Source organism: Perca flavescens, chromosome 11 (assembly GCF_004354835.1).
Source record: "Perca flavescens isolate YP-PL-M2 chromosome 11, PFLA_1.0, whole genome shotgun sequence".
NCBI classification, from domain to species: domain Eukaryota; kingdom Metazoa; phylum Chordata; class Actinopteri; order Perciformes; family Percidae; genus Perca; species Perca flavescens.
In genome coordinates, this window is record NC_041341.1 from 2,816,095 (window position 1) to 2,838,985 (window position 22,891).

At 41.1% G+C, this 22,891-nt stretch overlaps 1 protein-coding gene across 2 annotated transcripts in view; it reads left to right on the plus strand.

Annotated features, from left to right (window-relative positions):
- Positions 1–13,381: 13,381 nt before the first annotated feature.
- Positions 13,382–22,891, plus strand: part of acvr2aa (activin A receptor type 2Aa) — a 37,133-nt gene continuing 27,623 nt past the window's right edge. For both annotated transcript variants that reach the window (XM_028590830.1, XM_028590831.1), the window contains exons 1-3: positions 13,382–14,291; positions 19,551–19,641; positions 19,673–19,825. In XM_028590830.1, coding sequence (XP_028446631.1) covers positions 14,237–14,291; positions 19,551–19,641; positions 19,673–19,825 — 299 coding nt within the window. In that variant the 5' untranslated portion in view covers positions 13,382–14,236. The remainder of the gene's footprint in view (positions 14,292–19,550; positions 19,642–19,672; positions 19,826–22,891) is intronic.

A 22,891-nucleotide genomic window follows, 5' to 3' on the forward strand; every position in this document is an offset into this window, starting at 1 on the left:
GTGGAGGGAGGTCCAGCTTGGAGGAGGCCTCGGGAAGACCCAGGACTAGGTGGAGGGAGGTCCAGCTGGGAGGAGGCTCGGGGAAGACCCAGGACTAGGTGGAGGGAGGTCCAGCTGGGAGGAGGCCTCGGGAAGACCCAGGACTAGGTGGAGGGACGTCCACCTGGGAGGAGGCCTCGGGAAGACCCAGGACTAGGTGGAGGGACGTCCAGCTGGGAGGAGGCCTCGGGAAGACCCAGGACTAGGTGGAGGGAGGTCCAGCTGGGAGGAGGCCTCGGGAAGACCCAGGACTAGGTGGAGGGAGGTCCAGCTGGGAGGAGGCCTCGGGAAGACCCAGGACTAGGTGGAGGGAGGTCCAGCTGGGAGGAGGCCTCGGGGAAGACCCAGGACTAGGTGGAGGGAGGTCCAGCTGGGAGGAGGCCTCGGGGAAGACCCAGGACTAGGTGGAGGGAGGTCCAGCTGGGAGGAGGCCTCGGGAAGACCCAGGACTAGGTGGAGGGAGGTCCAGCTTGGAGGAGGCCTCGGGAAGACCCAGGACTAGGTGGAGGGAGGTCCAGCTGGGAGGAGGCCTCGGGAAGACCCAGGACTAGGTGGAGGGAGGTCCAGCTGGGAGGAGGCCTCGGGGAAGACCCAGGACTAGGTGGAGGGAGGTCCAGCTGGGAGGAGGCCTCGGGGAAGACCCAGGACTAGGTGGAGGGACGTCCAGCTGGGAGGAGGCCTCGGGAAGACCCAGGACTAGGTGGAGGGAGGTCCAGCTGGGAGGAGGCCTCGGGGAAGACCCAGGACTAGGTGGAGGGAGGTCCAGCTGGGAGGAGGCTTCGGGGAAGACCCAGGACTAGGTGGAGGGAGGTCCAGCTGGGAGGAGGAGTTGGGAAGACCCAGGACTAGGTGGAGGGAGGTCCAGCTGGGAGGAGGCCTCGGGAAGACCCAGGACTAGGTGGAGGGACGTCCAGCTGGGAGGAGGCCTCGGGGAAGACCCAGGACTAGGTGGAGGGAGGTCCAGCTGGGAGGAGGCCTCGGGAAGACCCAGGACTAGGTGGAGGGACGTCTAGCTGGGAGGAGGCCTCGGGAAGACCCAGGACTAGGTGGAGGGACGTCCAGCTGGGAGGAGGCCTCGGGAAGACCCAGGACTAGGTGGAGGGAGGTCCAGCTAGGAGGAGGCGGGGAAGACCCAGGACTAGGTGGAGGGAGGTCCAGCTGGGAGGAGGCCTCGGGGAAGACCCAGGAGTAGGTGGAGGCAGGTCCAGCTGGGAGGAGGCCTCGGGGAAGACCCAGGACTAGGTGGAGGGAGGTCCAGCTGGGAGGAGGCCTCGGGGAAGACCCAGGACTAGGTGGAGGGAGGTCCAGCTGGGAGGAGGCCCCTCGGGAAGACCCAGGACTAGGTGGAGGGAGGTCCAGCTGGAAGGAGGCCTGGGAAGACCCAGGACTAGGTGGAGGGAGATCCAGCTGGGAGGAACTTTAAAGCTGTTGGATGGAAACACACTTTCACACTCAGCTTGATTCACATGAGTTTTTTTACCGAACTTCACATAATTCGACTGACAAGTGGATGGAAACTTAGCTTCTGTCACATAAATGTAGTGCAGTAAAAACTACTATATTTAGTGGAGTAGAAGTATTCATTGAAAAAATCCTGACACCCACACACACATACATACACACAGACACACACAGACAGACACACACACACATACACACACACACACACACAGACACACACACAGACACACGCAGACAGACACACACACAGACACACACACACACACACACAGACAGACACACACACACACACACACACACACACACAGACACACAGACACACACACACACACACACACACACACACACACACACACACACACACACACACACACACACACACACACAGCCACACACACACACACACACACAGATACACACAAACACACACAGAAACAGAATCATGACCCAGTAATAGAAACATTTCATCGTTCCAGATAATAACTTTAATCTGGTCCATCAGAGTTGTCTCTGGGTCTGACTCCTCCAACGTGTCCGACCCTTTAAATCACACACAGATACACACAGAACCAGAACCATGAATCATGACCCAACGTTCCAGATAATAACTTTAATCTGGTCCATCAGAATTGTCTCTGGGTCTGACTCCTCCAACGTGTCCGGCCCTTTAAATCTGTGTTTGGAAATAATAATGAGCGTCTGAATGTTTTAATGAGTCCAAAGCTGTCAGAAGTTTATCAGTGATGTCACGGCGCCCTCTGCTGGACTCACAGTCAAACTGTTCTCTTTTCTCTCAATGGACATCTGCACACACACTTACAGTTGTTTCCGATCGCTATGATAATCTTTTCAATATTTTTAACAACTTCTCTAAACTCTGAACACAGCTAGCACAACATCCATCTGTGTAGGCTTTACAATTAACACATTCAAGTTGCTTTGACACAAATTCCTCCACAATATCCTCTCTATGTGTTGTCCCTGTGTGATTACCTCCCCCCTGTACTGAGAGACTATCTCCTCCCCCTGTACTGAGAGACTATCTCCTCCCCCTGTACTGAGAGACTATCTCCCCCTGTACTGAGAGTCTATCTCCTCCCCCCCTGTACTGAGAGACTATCTCCTCCCCCTGTACTGAGAGTCTATCTCCTCCCCCTGAGAGTATCTCCTCCCCTGTACTGAGAGACTATCTCCTCCCCCCTGTACTGAGAGACTATCTCCCCCCCCCTGTACTGAGAGACTATCTCCTCCCCCTGTACTGAGAGACTATCTCCCCCCTGTACTGAGAGACTATCTCCTCCCCCTGTACTGAGAGTATCTCCTGAGTACTATCTCCCCCCCCTGTACTGAGAGACTATATCTCCTCCCCTGTACCTATCTCCTCCCCTGTCCTCCCCTGAGAGACTATCTCCTCCCCTGTACTGAGAGACTATCTCCCCCCCTGACTGAGAGACTATCTCCTCCCCCTGTACTGAGACTATATCTCTCCCCCTGTACTGAGAGACTATCTCCTCCCCCTGTATCTCCCCCCCCTGTACTGAGAGACTATCTCCTCCCCTGAGAGACTATCTCCCCTGTACTGAGAGACTATCTCCTCCCCTGTACTGAGAGACCCCCTGTACTGAGAGACTATCTCCCCCCCCTGTACTGAGAGTCTATCTCCTCCCCCCTGTACTGAGAGACTATCTCCTCCCCCTGTACTGAGAGACTATCTCCTCCCCCTGTACTGAGAGACTATCTCCTCCCCCCTGTACTGAGAGACTATCTCCTCCCCTGTACTGAGAGACTATCTCCTCCCCCCCCTGTACTGAGAGACTATCTCCTCCCCCCTGTACTGAGAGTCTATCTCCTCCCCCTGTACTGAGAGTCTATCTCCTCCCCTGTACTGAGAGACTATCTCCTCCCCCTGTACTGAGAGACTATCTCCTCCCCCCTGTACTGAGAGACTATCTCCCCCCCCTGTATCTCCTCCCCCTGTACTGAGAGACTATCTCCTCCCCTGTACTGAGAGTCTATCTCCTCCCCTGTACTGAGACTATCTCCTCCCTGTACTGAGAGACTATCTCCTCCCCTGTACTGAGAGACTATCTCCCCCTGTACTGAGAGACTATCTCCTCCCCTGTACTGAGAGACTATCTCCTCCTCCCCCCTGTACTGAGAGACTATCTCCTCCCCCTGTACTGAGAGACTATCTCCCCCCCCCTGAGAGACTATCTCCCCCCTGTACTGAGAGACTATCTCCTCCCCCTGTACTGAGAGACTATCTCCTCCCCCTGTACTGAGAGACTATCTCCTCCCCCTGTCTCCTCCCCTGAGAGACTATCTCCCCCCTGTATCTCCTCCCCTGAGAGACTATATCCTCCCCTGTACTGAGAGACTATCTCCTCCCCTGTACTGAGACTATCTCCTCCCCCTGTACTGAGACTATCTCCTCCCCTGTACTGAGAGACTATCTATCTCCCCTGTACTGAGAGACTATCTCTCCCCCCCCTGTATATCCTCCCCTGTACTGAGAGACTATCTCCTCCCCTGTACTGAGAGACTATCTCCTCCCCTGTACTGAGACTATCTCCTCCCCTGTACTGAGAGACTATCTCTCCCCCCCTGTCCTCCCCCTGAGAGACTATCTCCCCCCCTGTACTGAGAGACTATCTCCTCCCCCTGTACTGAGAGACTATCTCCTCCCCCCTGTACTGAGAGACTATATCTCCTCCCCCTGTACTGAGAGACTATCTCCTCCCCCCTGTACTGAGAGACTATCTCCTCCCCCCCTGTACTGAGAGACTATCTCCCCCTGTACTGAGACTATCTCCTCCCCCTGTACTGAGAAACTGAGAGACTATCCCCCTGTACTGAGACTATCTCCTCCCCTGTACTGAGAGACTATCTCCCCCCTGTACTGAGAGTCTCTCCTCCCCTGTACTGAGAGACTATCTCCTCCCCTGTACTGAGAGACTATCTCCTCCCCCCTGTACTGAGAGACTATCTCCTCCCCCCTGTACTGAGAGTCTATCTCCTCCCCTGTACTGACACACACACACAGAGACACACACACACACACACACACACACACACACACACACACACACACTAAAGCAGTACAAAATCATAAGATTTTGTAAATTATACTGAAGGGTTAGGTTAAAACAGATATGAGAGGATAATTATTAAAGCAGTTTAAAAAGCAAAAAGATTTTAAAGGAGCCACTTGACAGGAGGTATAATATATATATATATATATATATATATATATATATATATATATATATATATATATATATATATATATATATATATATATATATATATATATATATATATATTATAAATGTGTTTCTTTAGTTTCATGACTATTTACATTGTAGATTCTCACTGAATGCATCAAAACTATGAATGAACACATATGGAATTATGTACTTAACAAAAAGTGTGAAATAACTGAAAACATGTCTTATATTTTAGATTCTTCAAAGTAGCCACCCTTTGCTTTTTTTATTAATAAGGGAAATAATTCCACTAATGAACCCTGACAAAGCACACCTGTGAAGGTAAAACCATTTCAGGTGACTACCTCATGAAGCTCATTGAGAGAACACCAAGGGTTTGCAGAGTTATCAAAAAAAGCAAAGGGTGGCTACTTTGAAGAATCTAAAATATAAGACATGTTTTCAGTTATTTCACACTTTTTTTTTAAGGACATAATTCCATATGTGTTCATTCATAGTTTTGATGCCTTCAGTGAGAATCTATAATGTAATTAGTCATGAAAATAAAGAAACACATTGATTGAGAAGGTGTGTCCAACCTTTTGGCCTGTACTGTGTATATATAAAATCTCTCCCCCGGCTACATTCAGAGATCTGCCCCGGCGTCACAGTATCATATCACTTTTAAACAATTAAATAATGATAATAAACATGGGAACGTATTAATACAGGGGCCAATCACTGAGACTTATAAATGAAATAACATCAGATGGATTTGAGAGTGTGGGGGGTGATTTTGAGTCTCAGTTCCACGTGTTAGGGTTCGGCCTCGAGGAAGATCTGGCTACACCACAGATGCATTCTGGGACAGGAGAAGAAAACTCCTCATCCAATATTAAATGAAGTTAGCTGCTGATACAATACAGTAATGTGAGATATTTAAATCAGCTGATACAGATGTGTGTTTGTATGTTTATGTGTTTCCTGTATTTTAACATGTGTGACTATTTAAAAGCCCCTCTAGGGAAATACATTAATAACTATACATGCTGTGGTGCTGTACATTGGAGATTTGTTTTTCGATGCAGCCTGCATATCAGTTTAGGTCAACAATAAGTTTTGGCCCGTCTGGTTGGGCACAAAACCCCAAAAGAAGGGAAACTGTTTTTCAAATTGTAATTAAGCGACACAGAATTTAGCAGATTTACCGACTTTAAGACTCAGACATTCCCCCAGAAGCAGAGAGCTGCATGTGGTGTCTACTTTTAAAAATGTAATCTTTGTTTTGTTTGATGTGCTAAACTCTCTGATGGATAAGGAACTTTTTTAGGGCTTAATGTCGACCTGTAACTGAGAAGATTATATGAGACAAGCAGTAATACAGTCAAAGATATTTCACTTTTCTATTAAAGCTCTCATATTCTGCTCATTTTCAGGTTAATAATTATATTTAGAGGTTGTACCAGAATAGGTTTTAATTTTCAAAAAACACCATATTTTTGTTGTACTGCACATTGCTGCAGCTCCTCTTTTCACCCTGTGTGTTGAGCTCTCTGTTTTAGTTACAGAGTGAGACATCTCACTGCTGTAACATCTTTGTTGGGAGTCGCACATGCTCAGTACCTATGTAAGGACTACTAGCCAGTCAGAAGCAGAGTATGAGGACCCTGACAGTAGCTAGGTAAGGACTACTAGCCAGTCAGAAGCAGAGTATGAGGGTCCTGACAGTACCTAGGTAAGGACTACTAGCCAGTCAGAAGCAGAGTATGAGGGCCCTGACAGTACCTATGTAAGGACTACTAGCCAGTCAGAAGCAGAGTATGAGGGTCCTGACAGTACCTAGGTAAGGACTACTAGCCAGTCAGAAGCAGAGTATGAGGGTCCTGACAGTACCTAGGTAAGGACTACTAGCCAGTCAGGAGCAGAGTATGAGGGCCCTGTCAGTACCTAGGTAAGGACTACTAGCCAGTCAGGAGCAGAGTATGAGGGCCCTGACAGTACCTAGGTAAGGACTACTAGCCAGTCAGAAGCAGAGTATGAGGGGGCCCTGACAGTACCTAGGTAAGGACTACTAGCCAGTCAGGAGCAGAGTATGAGGGCCCTGACAGTACCTAGGTAAGGACTACTAGCCAGTCAGGAGCAGAGTATGAGGGGGCCCTGACGGTACCTAGGTAAGGACTACTAGCCAGTCAGAAGCAGAGTATGAGGGCCCTGTCAGTACCTAGGTAAGGACTACTAGCCAGTCAGGAGCAGAGTATGAGGGCCCTGACAGTACCTAGGTAAGGACTACTAGCCAGTCAGAAGCAGAGTATGAGGGCCCTGTCAGTACCTAGGTAAGGACTACTAGCCAGTCAGAAGCAGAGTATGAGGGCCCTGACAGTAACTAGGTAAGGACTACTAGCCAGTCAGAAGCAGAGTAAACAAACCCATGTGACGCGTTCGTCCAATCAGCTGCCGGTTTTCATTTCCTGGGCGACATTACAGGTTAGCGCCGCCTGCTGTTATGGAGACGTATTACGTCTCGTCTCCTCTCGTCTTGTTGGTCTGTTCTGATCATATCGACGAGGTTTCTGATCATATCGACGGGGTTTCTGATCATATCGACGAGGTTTCTGATGATATCGACGAGGTTTCTGATCATATCGACGAGGTTTCTGATCATATCGACGGGGTTTCTGATCATATCGACGGGGTTTCTGATCATATCGACGGGGTTTCTGATCATATCGACGAGGTTTCTGTTCATATCGACGAGGTTTCTGATCATATCGACGAGGTTTCTGATGATATCGACGGGGTTTCTGATCATATCGACGGGGTTTCTGATCATATCGACGAGGTTTCTGATCATATCGACGAGGTTTCTGATGATATCGACGGGGTTTCTGATGATATCGACGGGTTTCTGATCATATCGACGAGGGTTTCTGATCATATCGGCGAGGTTTCTGATCATATCGACGAGGTTTCTGTTCATATCGACGAGGGTTTCTGATCATGTCGACGAGGTTTCTGATGATGTCGACGGGGTTTCTGATGATATCGACGGGGTTTCTGATGATATCGACGGGGTTTCTGATCATATCGACGAGGTTTCTGATCATATCGACGAGGTTTCTGATCATATCGACGAGGTTTCTGATCATATCGACGGGGTTTCTGATCATATCGACGAGGTTTCTGATCATATCGACGAGGTTTCTGATCATATAGACGGGGTTTCTGATCATATCGACGGGGTTTCTGATCATATCGACGGGGTTTCTGATCATATAGACGGGGTTTCTGATGATATCGACGGGGTTTCTGATCATATCGACGGGGTTTCTGATCATATCGACGAGGTTTCTGATCATATCGACGGGGTTTCTGATCATATCGACGAGGTTTCTGATCATATCGACGAGGTTTCTGATGATATCGACGGGGTTTCTGATCATATCGACGGGGTTTCTGATCATATCGACGAGGTTTCTGATCATATCGACGGGGTTTCTGATGATATCGACGGGGTTTCTGATCATATCGACGGGGTCGTCGGCTATATGTGTCTACACCTTTACATGCACAAAGAAGATATATAACACAATAAAGGAAAGGGGAAAAGCCAAAAATCTGAATATGAGCACTTTAAATAAGAGCATGTCCATGTCTGTGTGTGGATGTGATTGTGTTTCTCCAGCCGTAGAGAAGTTGGGTTAGCACCCCTCATCTAATACGACAGGAGAACCGACGGCGGCATAAAGGGATGTTAGGGTTATTTAGAGTGTGTGGTGCGGAGGTTAGACGGCAGAGCTTCATGTATGTGTCCCACACGCTGACACACTGCGACAGATGCCTGAGAGCTGCAGGATTATCTCCGCCTCGCTGTCACTTTTACATCTTTGATTAAAAGTTAATGAGCTGAGAGGCAGAGGAATGCTGAGCAGGCCCAGTATTTACAGCTGGCAGAAACACAGTGTTCCCCCACTGACACACATATACAGTACACACATATACAGTATGTATACACACACATATACACACATACAGTAGATACACACATATAGTATATACACACATACAGTAGATACACACATATACAGTATGTATACACACACATATACACACATACAGTAGATACACACATATAGTATATACACACATACAGTAGATACACACATATACAGTACACACATATACACACATACAGTAGATACACACATATACAGTATGTATACACACACATATACACACATACAGTAGATACACACATATAGTATATACACACACATACAGTAGATACACACATATACAGTATATATACACACATACAGTAGATACACACATATACAGTATGTATACACACACATATACACACATACAGTAGATACACACATATACAGTATGTATACACACACATATACACACATACAGTAGATACACACATATACAGTATATATACACACACATATACACACATACAATAGATACACACATATACAGTATGTATACACACACATATACACACATACAGTAGATACACACATATAGTATATATACACACACATATACACACATACAGTAGATACACACATACACACACATATGGTATATACACACATACAGTAGATACACACATATAGTATATATACACACATATACACACATACAGTAGATACACACATATACAGTATATACACACATACAGTATATATACACATATATACACATACAGTAGATACACACATATACAGTATATATACACACACATATACACACATACAGTAGATACACACATATACAGTATATATACACACACACATATACACACATACAGTAGATACACACATATACAGTATATATACACACATATACACACATACAGTAGATACACACATATAGTATATATACACACATATACACACATACAGTAGATACACACACATATACAGTATATATATACACACACATATACACACATACAGTAGATACACACATATAGTATATATACACACATATACACACATACAGTAGATACACACATATACACACATATGGTATATACACACATACAGTAGATACACACATATAGTATATATACACACATATACACACATACAGTAGATACACACATATACAGTATATATACACACATATACACACATACAGTAGATACACACATATACAGTATATACACACATACAGTATATATACACATATATACACATACAGTAGATACACACATATACAGTATACAGTATATACACACACATATACACACATACAGTAGATACACACATATACAGTATATATACACACACACATATACACACATACAGTAGATACACACATATACAGTATATATACACACATATACACACATACAGTAGATACACACATATAGTATATATACACACATATACACACATACAGTAGATACACACACATATACAGTATATATATACACACACATATACACACATACAGTAGATACACACATATAGTATATATACACACATATAGTATATATACACATATACAGTATATATACACACACATATACACACATACAGTAGATACACACATATAGTATATATACACACATATACACACATACAGTAGATACACACATATACACACATTTGGTATATACACACACATATACACACAAACAATAGATACACACATATAGTATATATACAAAAATACACACATACAGTATATATACACATATACAGTATATATACACACATATATACACATACAGTAGATACACACATACATATATACATAAACACACATATATACACACATACATATATACATATACACACATACATATACAGTATACTGTATATACACACATATACACACACACACACATATACACACATACATATATACATAAACACACATATATACATTCACACATATACACACATACATATATACATAAACACATATATACATACACACATATACACACATACATATATAGATAAACACACATATATACATACACATATACATAACCACACATATATACACACCTACATACACACATATACATACAAACAGTACTGCATCAGCAAGCTCTCTCCCAGACTAATATTTCAAAGCAGACTAATGTTTCCAGATGTGCTGTTCAAAGTCTTGATAAAGAGCACAAAGAAACGGGCAGTGTTGAGGATCGTAGACGCAGTGGTCGGCCAAGGAAACTGAAAAACACAGCAAGTTTATTTCCCTTCAAAATGGGAAGATGTCCAGCAGGGCCATCAGCTCTGAACTGGTAGAAACCAAATTAGTGCCAAAGTGATTGTAAAGAACTGTAACACTTCCATTCTTAGTTTACAGCATTTTTCATACCTGTCTAAAACTTTTGCACAGTTCTGTATATACACACATAAACACACATATATCTATATATATATATATATATATATATATATATATATATATATATATATATATATATATATATATATATATATATATATATATATATATTTACATACATATAAACACACAGATATATAAACACAATGTTCCCCACTGACACATATATACACACACATATATACATAGTGTATGTATATTATCCTAGCTAGTCTGTGAACCCAGATATTTAGGAGAAAACAGCAGATTTTGATCCATCAGTGGCTGTAATATAACAGCAGACATGAAGAAGCTGCTGGTGGATGAGTTACTGAGCAGCAACATTACTCCAGATTACTGCAGATTACAGGGATTATATACTGTATGATGGATTATATACTGTATGATGGATTATATACTGTATGATAGATTATATACTGTATGATGGATTATATACTGTATGATGGATTATATACTGTATGATGGATTATATACTGTATGATAGATTATATACTGTATGATGGATTATATACTGTATGATAGATTATATACTGTATGATGGATTATATACTGTATGATGGATTATATACTGTATGATAGATTATATACTGTATGATATATTATATAGTGTATGATGGATTATATACTGCATGATAGATTATATACTGTATGATAGATTATATACTGTATGATGGATTATATACTGTATGATAGATTATATACTGTATGATGGATTATATACTGTATGATAGATTATATAATGTATGATGGATTATATACTGTATGATAGATTATATACTGTATGATAGATTATATACCGTATGATGGATTATATACCGTATGATAGATTATATACTGTATGATGGATTATATACTGTATGATAGATTATATAATGTATGATGGATTATATACTGTATGATAGATTATATACTGTATGATAGATTATATACTGTATGATAGATTATATACCGTATGATGGATTATATACCGTATGATAGATTATATACCGTATGATAGATTATATACTGTATGATGGATTATATACTGTATGATGGATTATATACTGTATGATAGATTATATACTGTATGATAGATTATATACTGTATGATGGATTATATAATGTATGATAGATTATATACTGTATGATATATTATATACTGTATGATAGATTATATACTGTATGATGGATTATATACTGTATGATAGATTATATAATGTATGATGGATTATATAATGTATGATGGATTATATACTGTATGATGGATTATATACTGTATGATGGATTATATACTGTATGATAGATTATATACTGTATGATGGATTATATACTGTATGATGGATTATATACTGTATGATAGATTATATACTGTATGATGGATTATATACTGTATGATAGATTATATACTGTATGATGGATTATATACTGTATGATGGATTATATACTGTATGATAGATTATATACTGTATGATAGATTATATACTGTATGATAGATTATATACTGTATGATGGATTATATACTGTATGATGGATGATGGGTCACAACTGTTGGTCCATCAGAGAATCCAGGTCAGTCTCATGTAACTCTGTAGTCCTGTAACTCTGCTCAGGAAACTGTAACAGTAACCCAACTACTCTGATATGTGGAGAGATGTCTCAGCGTGTGTGTGTGTGTGTGTGTGTGTGTGTGTGTGTCTGTGTGTGTGTGTGTGTCTCTGTGTGTGTGTGTGTGTGTGTGTGTGTCTCTGTGTGTGTGTGTGTGTGTGTGTGTGTGTGTGTGTGTGTGTGTGTGTGTCCTCTTGTCTGTAATTTTATTGATCCATGTTTTCTGTCTCTCTCTTTTTATTCTTTTTAAAAAACTTTATATGCATATTCTCTCATATTTGTTATCGGACAAGGCAGCCATGTTTCTCTTTCAATGAACAATCTTACATAATGATGACATAACATAGCAAAATTTAAATTATAAAGAAGAGTAAATAAATACACAATAAGAAAAAACAGGAAGTTAAAGTTAAACAATAAAAAAAGCAATTACTACAAAATAATGAATACAAAAATGTTAAATTGAAAAGAAGGCTAAAATAACCACAATAATCCTTCAAAATAATCCTTTAGTATATCAACCGGCCACTCTCTCTGGCATTCCTGACGTCCTGCGTCATGCCGTCACCACTCTCTCTGGAAGGAGGCGGGCTTTCTCTGGCATTCCTGACGTCGTGCGTCATGACGCCGCACGGGATTGGTGGAAGAATACCGGCTGAGCTCGTTCTCCGTCCCTATTGGCCACTGCGGGTGTCAGCCACATTCCCCTCCACTCTGTGGCGGATTACTATGGAAGAAGGTGGAAAACAGTGAAATAATCCGATGGGCCGCCATCTTGCCTGTGCTGGTTGAAGCAGGGACGGAGTGGAAGTTAGGACGGAGCCCGGAACGTGACCCCGGCGGGGAGGAACAAGCCGCGGATGTTTATTTGGATAATTTACCCCCCACACTGAGGACGATCTGCGCGGTTGTGTGTGTGTGCGGTTTGTGGTTTTCCAGTTTGGAAACCCGCTCTCATCAAATCAGTTCGACTGCTAGCTAGCTAGCTAGTTAGCCACGGAGCTAACGGCTAGCCGGGCCAGCTAGCTGTCCGATGACCGAGCTGTGGTCGTCAGCGGCGGATTGAAGGCTCGGGAACATTGGGTGTGTTTCTCCAGATCTCCCGGAGGATTATTGTACACGCTAACATGCGAACACCTGACCTTTTAGTTTGGGGACCAAGCGGAGAGTGTCTGTGAATAAGAGGGGGGATCTGGAGCGGCTTTAACACGATAATCCTGCTGCGGCAATCAGTGCAGATCGATGGGAAATGTCCTCTCGGGATCAAGCTGTTTATCGGACTGAAAGTCTCTCTTATTACTCAGATATCGGCCTGCTCAACTGGGTTTGATCCCGAGGAAGAGAGCTATAACTCGGGTGTCTCTCTGCCCGGGCCTGTCCTCACGTAAACGGGTTAAATGTGTCCTATTTTCACACTGTGAACCGTAACAACACTACATATACGGACCGGGACATCCGGGACATGGTCGGTGTCTGCCATCAGAATTAAAGCTACTTTAATCCGGGTTCTGTTCACGTTCACGGGATTATAAAAAACATTATTAAGGATTTGTGTGTTTGGATCCACGATGGGATCAGCCACCAAACTGGCCTTCAGTGTTTTCCTCATCTCCTGCTCCTCAGGTTAGTACACACTCACTGTACACACACACACACACACACACACACACACACACACACACACACACACACACATTTCCTGCTCCTCAGGTTAGTACAGACACACACACACACACACACACATACATACACAGAGACAGAGACACATACACACATACACACACACACACACACACATACACAGACACACACACACTTCCTGCTCCTCAGGTTAGTACAGACACACACACACACACACACATACACACAGAGACACATACACGCATACATACACATACACACATACATACACACACACACACACACACATACACAGAGACACACACACATCTCCTGCTCCTCAGGTTAGTACACACAGACACACTTAACACACACAGACACATACACAAAGACACACACTGTACACACATTCTCCATATAACATCACATCAGTCTCTGAAAGCTTTCTAAACTTCTATTTTCATGTTCTATTAAACAGATTAGATTTATTTCTTACTCTGTTGCTGCTGCTACACTCAACAAACAAAGGCCTAATAACACTTAATAACACTTAATAACACTTAATAACACTTATATACTTACACTTATAACGACATTGATTTCACAATAAGTCTTGCAACTTTTTATATGACAGAATAATACAGACACATCTGGTGTGTGTGTGTGTGTGTGTGTGTGTGTGTGTGTGTGTGTGTGTGTCATGTATATTTGATGAGAGGTTCACATTTAAAGGGCCAGTGCACTGTTTAGGTTCAGTATTTCAGCAGGCTGACTTATCGCTACACCAGAAACCTCTTTACATATTATTTTGGAGTATTTTATAACAACCAGATAGGCCTGCACGATTTGGAAAAAACATTGACAAACATGAAAAAAAGACCTATTTAGAAATACTAAATCTTTCTCAACTACTGGGGTGATTGTAGGGGAGAGCATCTACAAAGAAAATACAAATGTTCTTATGTGAAGCATTGTTTGTTGAACTTTAATGCTTCACAAACAACCAGAACCAGTAAGCGCTGTGACTACTCTTCTGAAGAGATTTTGGAGAGGGACATTAGTTAAATACACTGGTTGACTGACATGACACCATTGTATTCATATGATATCAAGCCAGGCTAAAGTCAGTGATATTAATAATGCACGTATGTTGCTTCCTCTGATGATTGGTGGTTGGGTGTGCATGCAGACCTGCACGTCACACACTAGCAACAAACTGTGTATCCAAGAGCACTTAAATCAGTGTAAATGACGTTATATCAGACACAGATTGCTGTTGTAGATTAGTGTTACGTTTCCAGCATCGCAGCTCCAAACCGTAACGTTAGCTGGGACAGACGCCTTGTTTCTTTAGGCCAGGGGTCCCCAACACGGTGCCCGTGGGCACCAGGTAGCCCCCGAGGACCACATGAGTAGCCCTCAGGCCTGTTCTAAAAATGAAAATTGAATATTGATATTATCTGTTTCCCACCTTGTTAAGTCATTGTTGATAATTATTGTGAGAAATCATTAACTTGATCAGTGTCTTCACATAGATGAGTATCATTAATCATTAATAATCATATATAACTAAAGGCAAACTGAGCATATTTGTTAGGCTATTTCAGAAGAGAGTATCAAACTGGTAGCCCTTCATATGACTCAATATCCATGAAGTAGCTCTCAGTTTCAAAAAGGTTGGTGACCCCTGCTTTAGGCTAACTATGTTAGCTTTAGCCACCAACACTGGTATAGATGGAGCTTAAACACAACACTGTCTATAGTAACACTAATAGAGCTTAAACACAACACTGTCTATAGTAACACTGGTATAGATGGAGCTTAAACACAACACTGTCTATAGTAACACTAATAGAGCTTAAACACAACACTGTCTATAGTAACACTGGTATAGATAGAGCTTAAACACAACACTGTTTATAGTAACACTGGTATAGATGGAGCTTAAACACAACACTGTCTATAGTAACACTAATAGAGCTTAAACACAACACTGTCTATAGTAACACTGGTATAGGTAGACCTTAAACACAACACTGTCTACAGTAACACTGGTATAGATAGAGCTTAAACACAACACTGTCTATAGTAACACTGGTATAGATAGACCTTAAACACAACACTGTCTATAGTAACACTGGTATAGATGGAGCTTAAACACAACACTGTCTATAGTAACACTAATAGAGCTTAAACACAACACTGTCTATAGTAACACTGGTATAGATAGACCTTAAACACAACACTGTCTATAGTAACACTAATAAAGCTTAAACACAACACTGTCTATAGTAACACTGGTATAGATGGAGCTTAAACACAACACTGTCTATAGTAACACTGGTATAGATAGAGCTTAAACACAACACTGTCTATAGTAACACTGGTATAGATGGAGCTTAAACACAACACTGTCTATAGTAACACTGGTATAGATAGACCTTAAACACAACACTGTCTACAGTAACACTGGTATAGATAGAGCTTAAACACAACACTGTCCATAGTAACACTGGTATAGATGGAGCTTAAACACAACACTGTCGATAGTAACACTGGTATAGATAGACCTTAAACACAACACTGTCTATAGTAACACTGGTATAGATAGACCTTAAACACAACACTGTCTATAGTAACACTAATAGAGCTTAAACACAACACTGTCTATAGTAACACTGGTATAGATAGACCTTAAACACAACACTGTCTATAGTAACACTAATAGAGCTTAAACACAACACTGTTTATAGTAACACTGGTATAGATGGAGCTTAAACACAACACTGTCTATAGTAACACTGGTATTGATAAAGCTTAAAAACAACACTGTCTATAGTAACACTGGTATAGATAGAGCTTAAACACAACACTGTCTACAGTAACACTGGTATAGATAGACCTTAAACACAACATTGTCTATAGTAACACTAATAGAGCTTAAACACAACACTGTTTATAGTAACACTGGTATAGATGGAGCTTAAACACAACACTGTCTATAGTAACACTAATAGAGCTTAAACACAACACTGTCTATAGTAACACTGGTATAGATAAAGCTTAAAAACAACACTGTCTATAGTAACACTGGTATAGATAGACCTTAAACACAACACTGTCTATAGTAACACTGGTATAGATGGAGCTTAAACACAACACTGTCTATAGTAACACTGGTATAGATAGAGCTTAAACACAACACTGTCTACAGTAACACTGGTATAGATAGAGCTTAAACACAACACTGTCCATAGTAACACTGGTATAGATGGAGCTTAAACACAACACTGTCTATAGTAACACTGGTATAGATAGAGCTTAAACACAACACTGTCTACAGTAACACTGGTATAGATAGAGCTTAAACACAACACTGTCTACAGTAACACTGGTATAGATAGAGCTTAAACACAACACTGTCCATAGTAACACTGGTATAGATGGAGCTTAAACACAACACTGTCTATAGTAACACTGGTATAGATGGAGCTTAAACACAACACGGTCTATAGTAACACTGGTATAGATAGAGCTTAAACACAACACTGTCCATAGTAACACTGGTATAGATGGAGCTTAAACACAACACTGTCTATAGTAACACTGGTATAGATAAAGCTTAAAAACAACACTGTCTATAGTAACACTGGTATAGATAGACCTTAAACACAACACTGTCTATAGTAACACTAATAGAGCTTAAACACAACACTGTCTATAGTAACACTGGTATAGATAGACCTTAAACACAACACTGTCTATAGTAACACTAATAGAGCTTAAACACAACACTGTCTATAGTAACACTGGTATAGATAGACCTTAAACACAACACTGTCTATAGTAACACTGGTATAGATAGAGCTTAAACACAACACTGTCTATAGTAACACTAATAGAGCTTAAACACAACACTGTCTATAGTAACACTGGTATAGATAGAGCTTAAACACAACACTGTCTATAGTAACACTGTCTAAACACAACACTGTCTATAGTAACACTGGTATAGACCTTAAACACAACACTGTCTATAGTAACACTGGTATAGATAGAGCTTAAACACAACACTGTCTATAGTAACACTGGTATAAATAGAGCTTAAACACAACACTGTCTATAGTAACACTAATGGCTTAAACACAACACTGTCTAGTAACACTGGTATAGATAGAGCTTAAACACAACACTGTCTATAGTAACACTGGTATAGATAGACCTTAAACACAACACTGTCTATAGTAACACTGGTATAGATAGAGCTTAAACACAACACTGTCTATAGTAACACTGGTATAGATAGAGCTTAAACACAACACTGTCTATAGTAACACTGGTATAGGTAGACCTTAAACACAACACTGTCTATAGTAACACTGGTATAGATAGAGCTTAAACACAACACTGTCTATAGTAACACTGGTATAGATAGAGCTTAAACACAACACTGTTTATAGTAACACTGGTATAGATAGAGCTTAAACACAACACTGTCTATAGTAACACTGGTATAGATAGAGCTTAAACACAACACTGTCTACAGTAACACTGGTATAGATAGACCTTAAACACAACACTGTCTATAGTAACACTGGTATAGATAGAGCTTAAACACAACACTGTCTACAGTAACACTGGTATAGATAGACCTTAAACACAACACTGTCTATAGTAACACTAATAGAGCTTAAACACAACACTGTCTACAGTAACACTGGTATAGATAGACCTTAAACACAACACTGTCTATAGTAACACTGGTATAGATAGAGCTTAAACACAACACTGTCACAACACTGGTATAGATAGACCTTAAACACAACACTGTCTATAGTAACACTAATAGAGCTTAAACACAACACTGTCTATAGTAACACTGGTATAGATAGAGCTTAAACACAACATTGTCTATAGTAACACTGGTATAGATAGACCTTAAACACAACACTGTCTATAGTAACACTAATAGAGCTTAAACACAACACTGTCTATAGTAACACTGGTATAGATAGAGCTTAAACACAACACTGTGTATAGTAACACTAATAGAGCTTAAACACAACACTGTGTATAGTAACACTAATAGAGCTTAAACACAACACTGTGTATAGTAACACTAATAGAGCTTAAACACAACACTGTGTATAGTAACACTAATAGAGCTTAAACACAACACTGTGTATAGTAACACTAATAGATGTATATCCTACAGTATAACTCCCAGAGGCTTGGGCTCTAACGGGATGTTTCCTTGCTCAGGTGCCATCCTGGGACGATCAGACACTCAGGAGTGCATCCACTACAACTACAGCCCTGGGTCCTCGGGGGGGTCCTCCGGGTCCTCTGGGGGGTCCTCGGGGGGGTCCTCCGGGTCCTCGGGGGTCTGAGAGCCGGGGCAACCTGAGCGGCGTGGTCACCTGCTCCGGAGAGAAGGATAAGAGACTCCACTGCTTCGCTACGTGGAAGAACGTGTCGGGAGAAGTCAGGGTGGTCAAACAGGGCTGCTGGCTGGACGACCCCGACTGTTACAACCGGTAATTATTATCATTACCTCATTTATTATCAGGTACAATAGGACAATAAGAGACACAGACACACACACACAGAGACATATAATCTGTTTTTAAAGGTCCCATGGCATGAAAAGTTCACTTTATGAGGTTTTTTAACATTAATGAGTTCCCCCAGCCTGCCTATGGTCCCCCAGTGGCTAGAAATGGTGATAGGTGTAAACCGAGCCCTGGGTATCCTGCTCTGCCTTTGAGAAAATTAAAGCTCAGATGGACCAATCAGGAATCTTCTCCTTATGAGGTCATAAGGGGAAAGGTTACCTCCCCTTTCTACCACTAAGGTCTATATAAAGAGACTTCAGATACAGTATTAGGGGACCACTAAGGTCTATATAAAAGAGACTTCAGATACAGTATTAGGGGACCACTAAGGTCTATATAAAAGAGACTTCAGATACAGTATTAGGGGACCAATAAGGTCTATATAAAAGAGACTTCAGATACAGTATTAGGGGACCACTAAGGTCTATATAAAAGAGACTTCAGATACAGTATTAGGGGACCACTAAGGTCTATATAAAAGAGACTTCAGATACAGTATTAGGGGACCACTAAGGTCTATATAAAAGAGACTTCAGATACAGTATTAGGGGACCACTAAGGTCTATATAAAAGAGACTTCAGATACAGTATTAGGGGACCACTAAGGTCTATAAAAAGAGACTTCAGATACAGTATTAGGGGACCACTAAGGTCTATATAAAAGAGACTTCAGATACAGTATTAGGGGACCACTAAGGTCTATATAAAAGAGACTTCAGATACAGTATTAGGGGACCACTAAGGTCTATATAAAAGAGACTTCAGATACAGTATTAGGGGACCACTAAGGTCTATATAAAAGAGACTTCAGATACAGTATTAGGGGACCACTAAGGTCTATATAAAAGAGACTTCAGATACAGTATTAGGGGACCACTAAGGTCTATATAAAAGAGACTTCAGATACAGTATTAGGGGACCACTAAGGTCTATATAAAAGAGACTTCAGATACAGTATTAGGGGACCACTAAGGTCTATATAAAAGAGACTTCAGATACAGTATTAGAGGACCACTAAGGTCTATATAAAAGAGACTTCAGATACAGTATTAGGGGACCACTAAGGTCTATATAAAAGAGACTTCAGATACAGTATTAGGGGACCACTAAGGTCTATATAAAAGAGACTTCAGATACAGTATTAGGGGACCACTAAGGTCTATATAAAAGAGACTTCAGATACAGTATTAGGGGACCACTAAGGTCTATATAAAAGAGACTTCAGATACAGTATTAGGGGACCACTAAGGTCTATATAAAAGAGACTTCAGATACAGTATTAGGGGACCACTAAGGTCTATATAAAAGAGACTTCAGATACAGTATTAGGGGACCACTAAGGTCTATATAAAAAAAGAGACTTCAGGTACAGTATTAGGGGACCACTAAGGTCTATATAAAAGAGACTTCAGGTACAGTATTAGGGGACCACTAAGGTCTATATAAAAGAGACTTCAGATACAGTATTAGAGGACCACTAAGGTCTATATAAAAGAGACTTCAGATACAGTATTAGGGGACCACTAAGGTCTATATAAAAGAGACTTCAGATACAGTATTAGGGGACCACTAAGGTCTATATAAAAGAGACTTCAGATACAGTATTAGGGGACCACTAAGGTCTATATAAAAGAGACTTCAGATACAGTATTAGGGGACCACTAAGGTCTATATAAAAGAGACTTCAGATACAGTATTAGGGGACCACTAAGGTCTATATAAAAGAGACTTCAGATACAGTATTAGGGGACCACTAAGGTCTATATAAAAGAGACTTCAGATACAGTATTAGGGGACCACTAAGGTCTATATAAAAGAGACTTCAGATACAGTATTAGAGGACCACTAAGGTCTATATAAAAGAGACTTCAGATACAGTATTAGGGGACCACTAAGGTCTATATAAAAGAGACTTCAGATACAGTATTAGGGGACCACTAAGGTCTATATAAAAGAGACTTCAGATACAGTATTAGGGGACCACTAAGGTCTATATAAAAGAGACTTCAGATACAGTATTAGGGGACCACTAAGGTCTATATAAAGGAGACTTCAGATACAGTATTAGGGGACCACTAAGGTCTATATAAAAGAGACTTCAGATACAGTATTAGGGGACCACTAAGGTCTATATAAAAGAGACTTCAGATACAGTATTAGGGGACCACTAAGGTCTATATAAAAGAGACTTCAGATACAGTATTAGGGGACCACTAAGGTCTATATAAAAGAGACTTCAGATACAGTATTAGGGGACCACTAAGGTCTATATAAAAGAGACTTCAGATACAGTATTAGGGGACCACTAAGGTCTATATAAAAGAGACTTCAGATACAGTATTAGGGGACCACTAAGGTCTATATAAAAGAGACTTCAGATACAGTATTAGGGGGGACCACTAAGGTCTATATAAAAGAGACTTCAGATACAGTATTAGAGGACCACTAAGGTCTATATAAAAGAGACTTCAGATACAGTATTAGGGGACCACTAAGGTCTATATAAAAGAGACTTCAGATACAGTATTAGGGGACCACTAAGGTCTATATAAAAGAGACTTCAGATACAGTATTAGGGGACCACTAAGGTCTATATAAAAGAGACTTCAGATACAGTATTAGGGGACCACTAAGGTCTATATAAAAGAGACTTCAGATACAGTATTAGGGGACCACTAAGGTCTATATAAAAGAGACTTCAGATACAGTATTAGGGGACCACTAAGGTCTATATATAAAAGAGACTTCAGATACAGTATTAGAGGACCACTAAGGTCTATATAAAAGAGACTTCAGATACAGTATTAGGGGGACCACTAAAAGGTCTATAGTATTAGGGGAAAAGGTCTATATAAAAGAGACTTCAGATACAGTATTAGGGGACCACTAAGGTCTATATAAAAGAGACTTCAGATACAGTATTAGGGGACCACTAAGGTCTATATAAAAGAGACTTCAGATACAGTATTAGGGGACCACTAAGGTCTA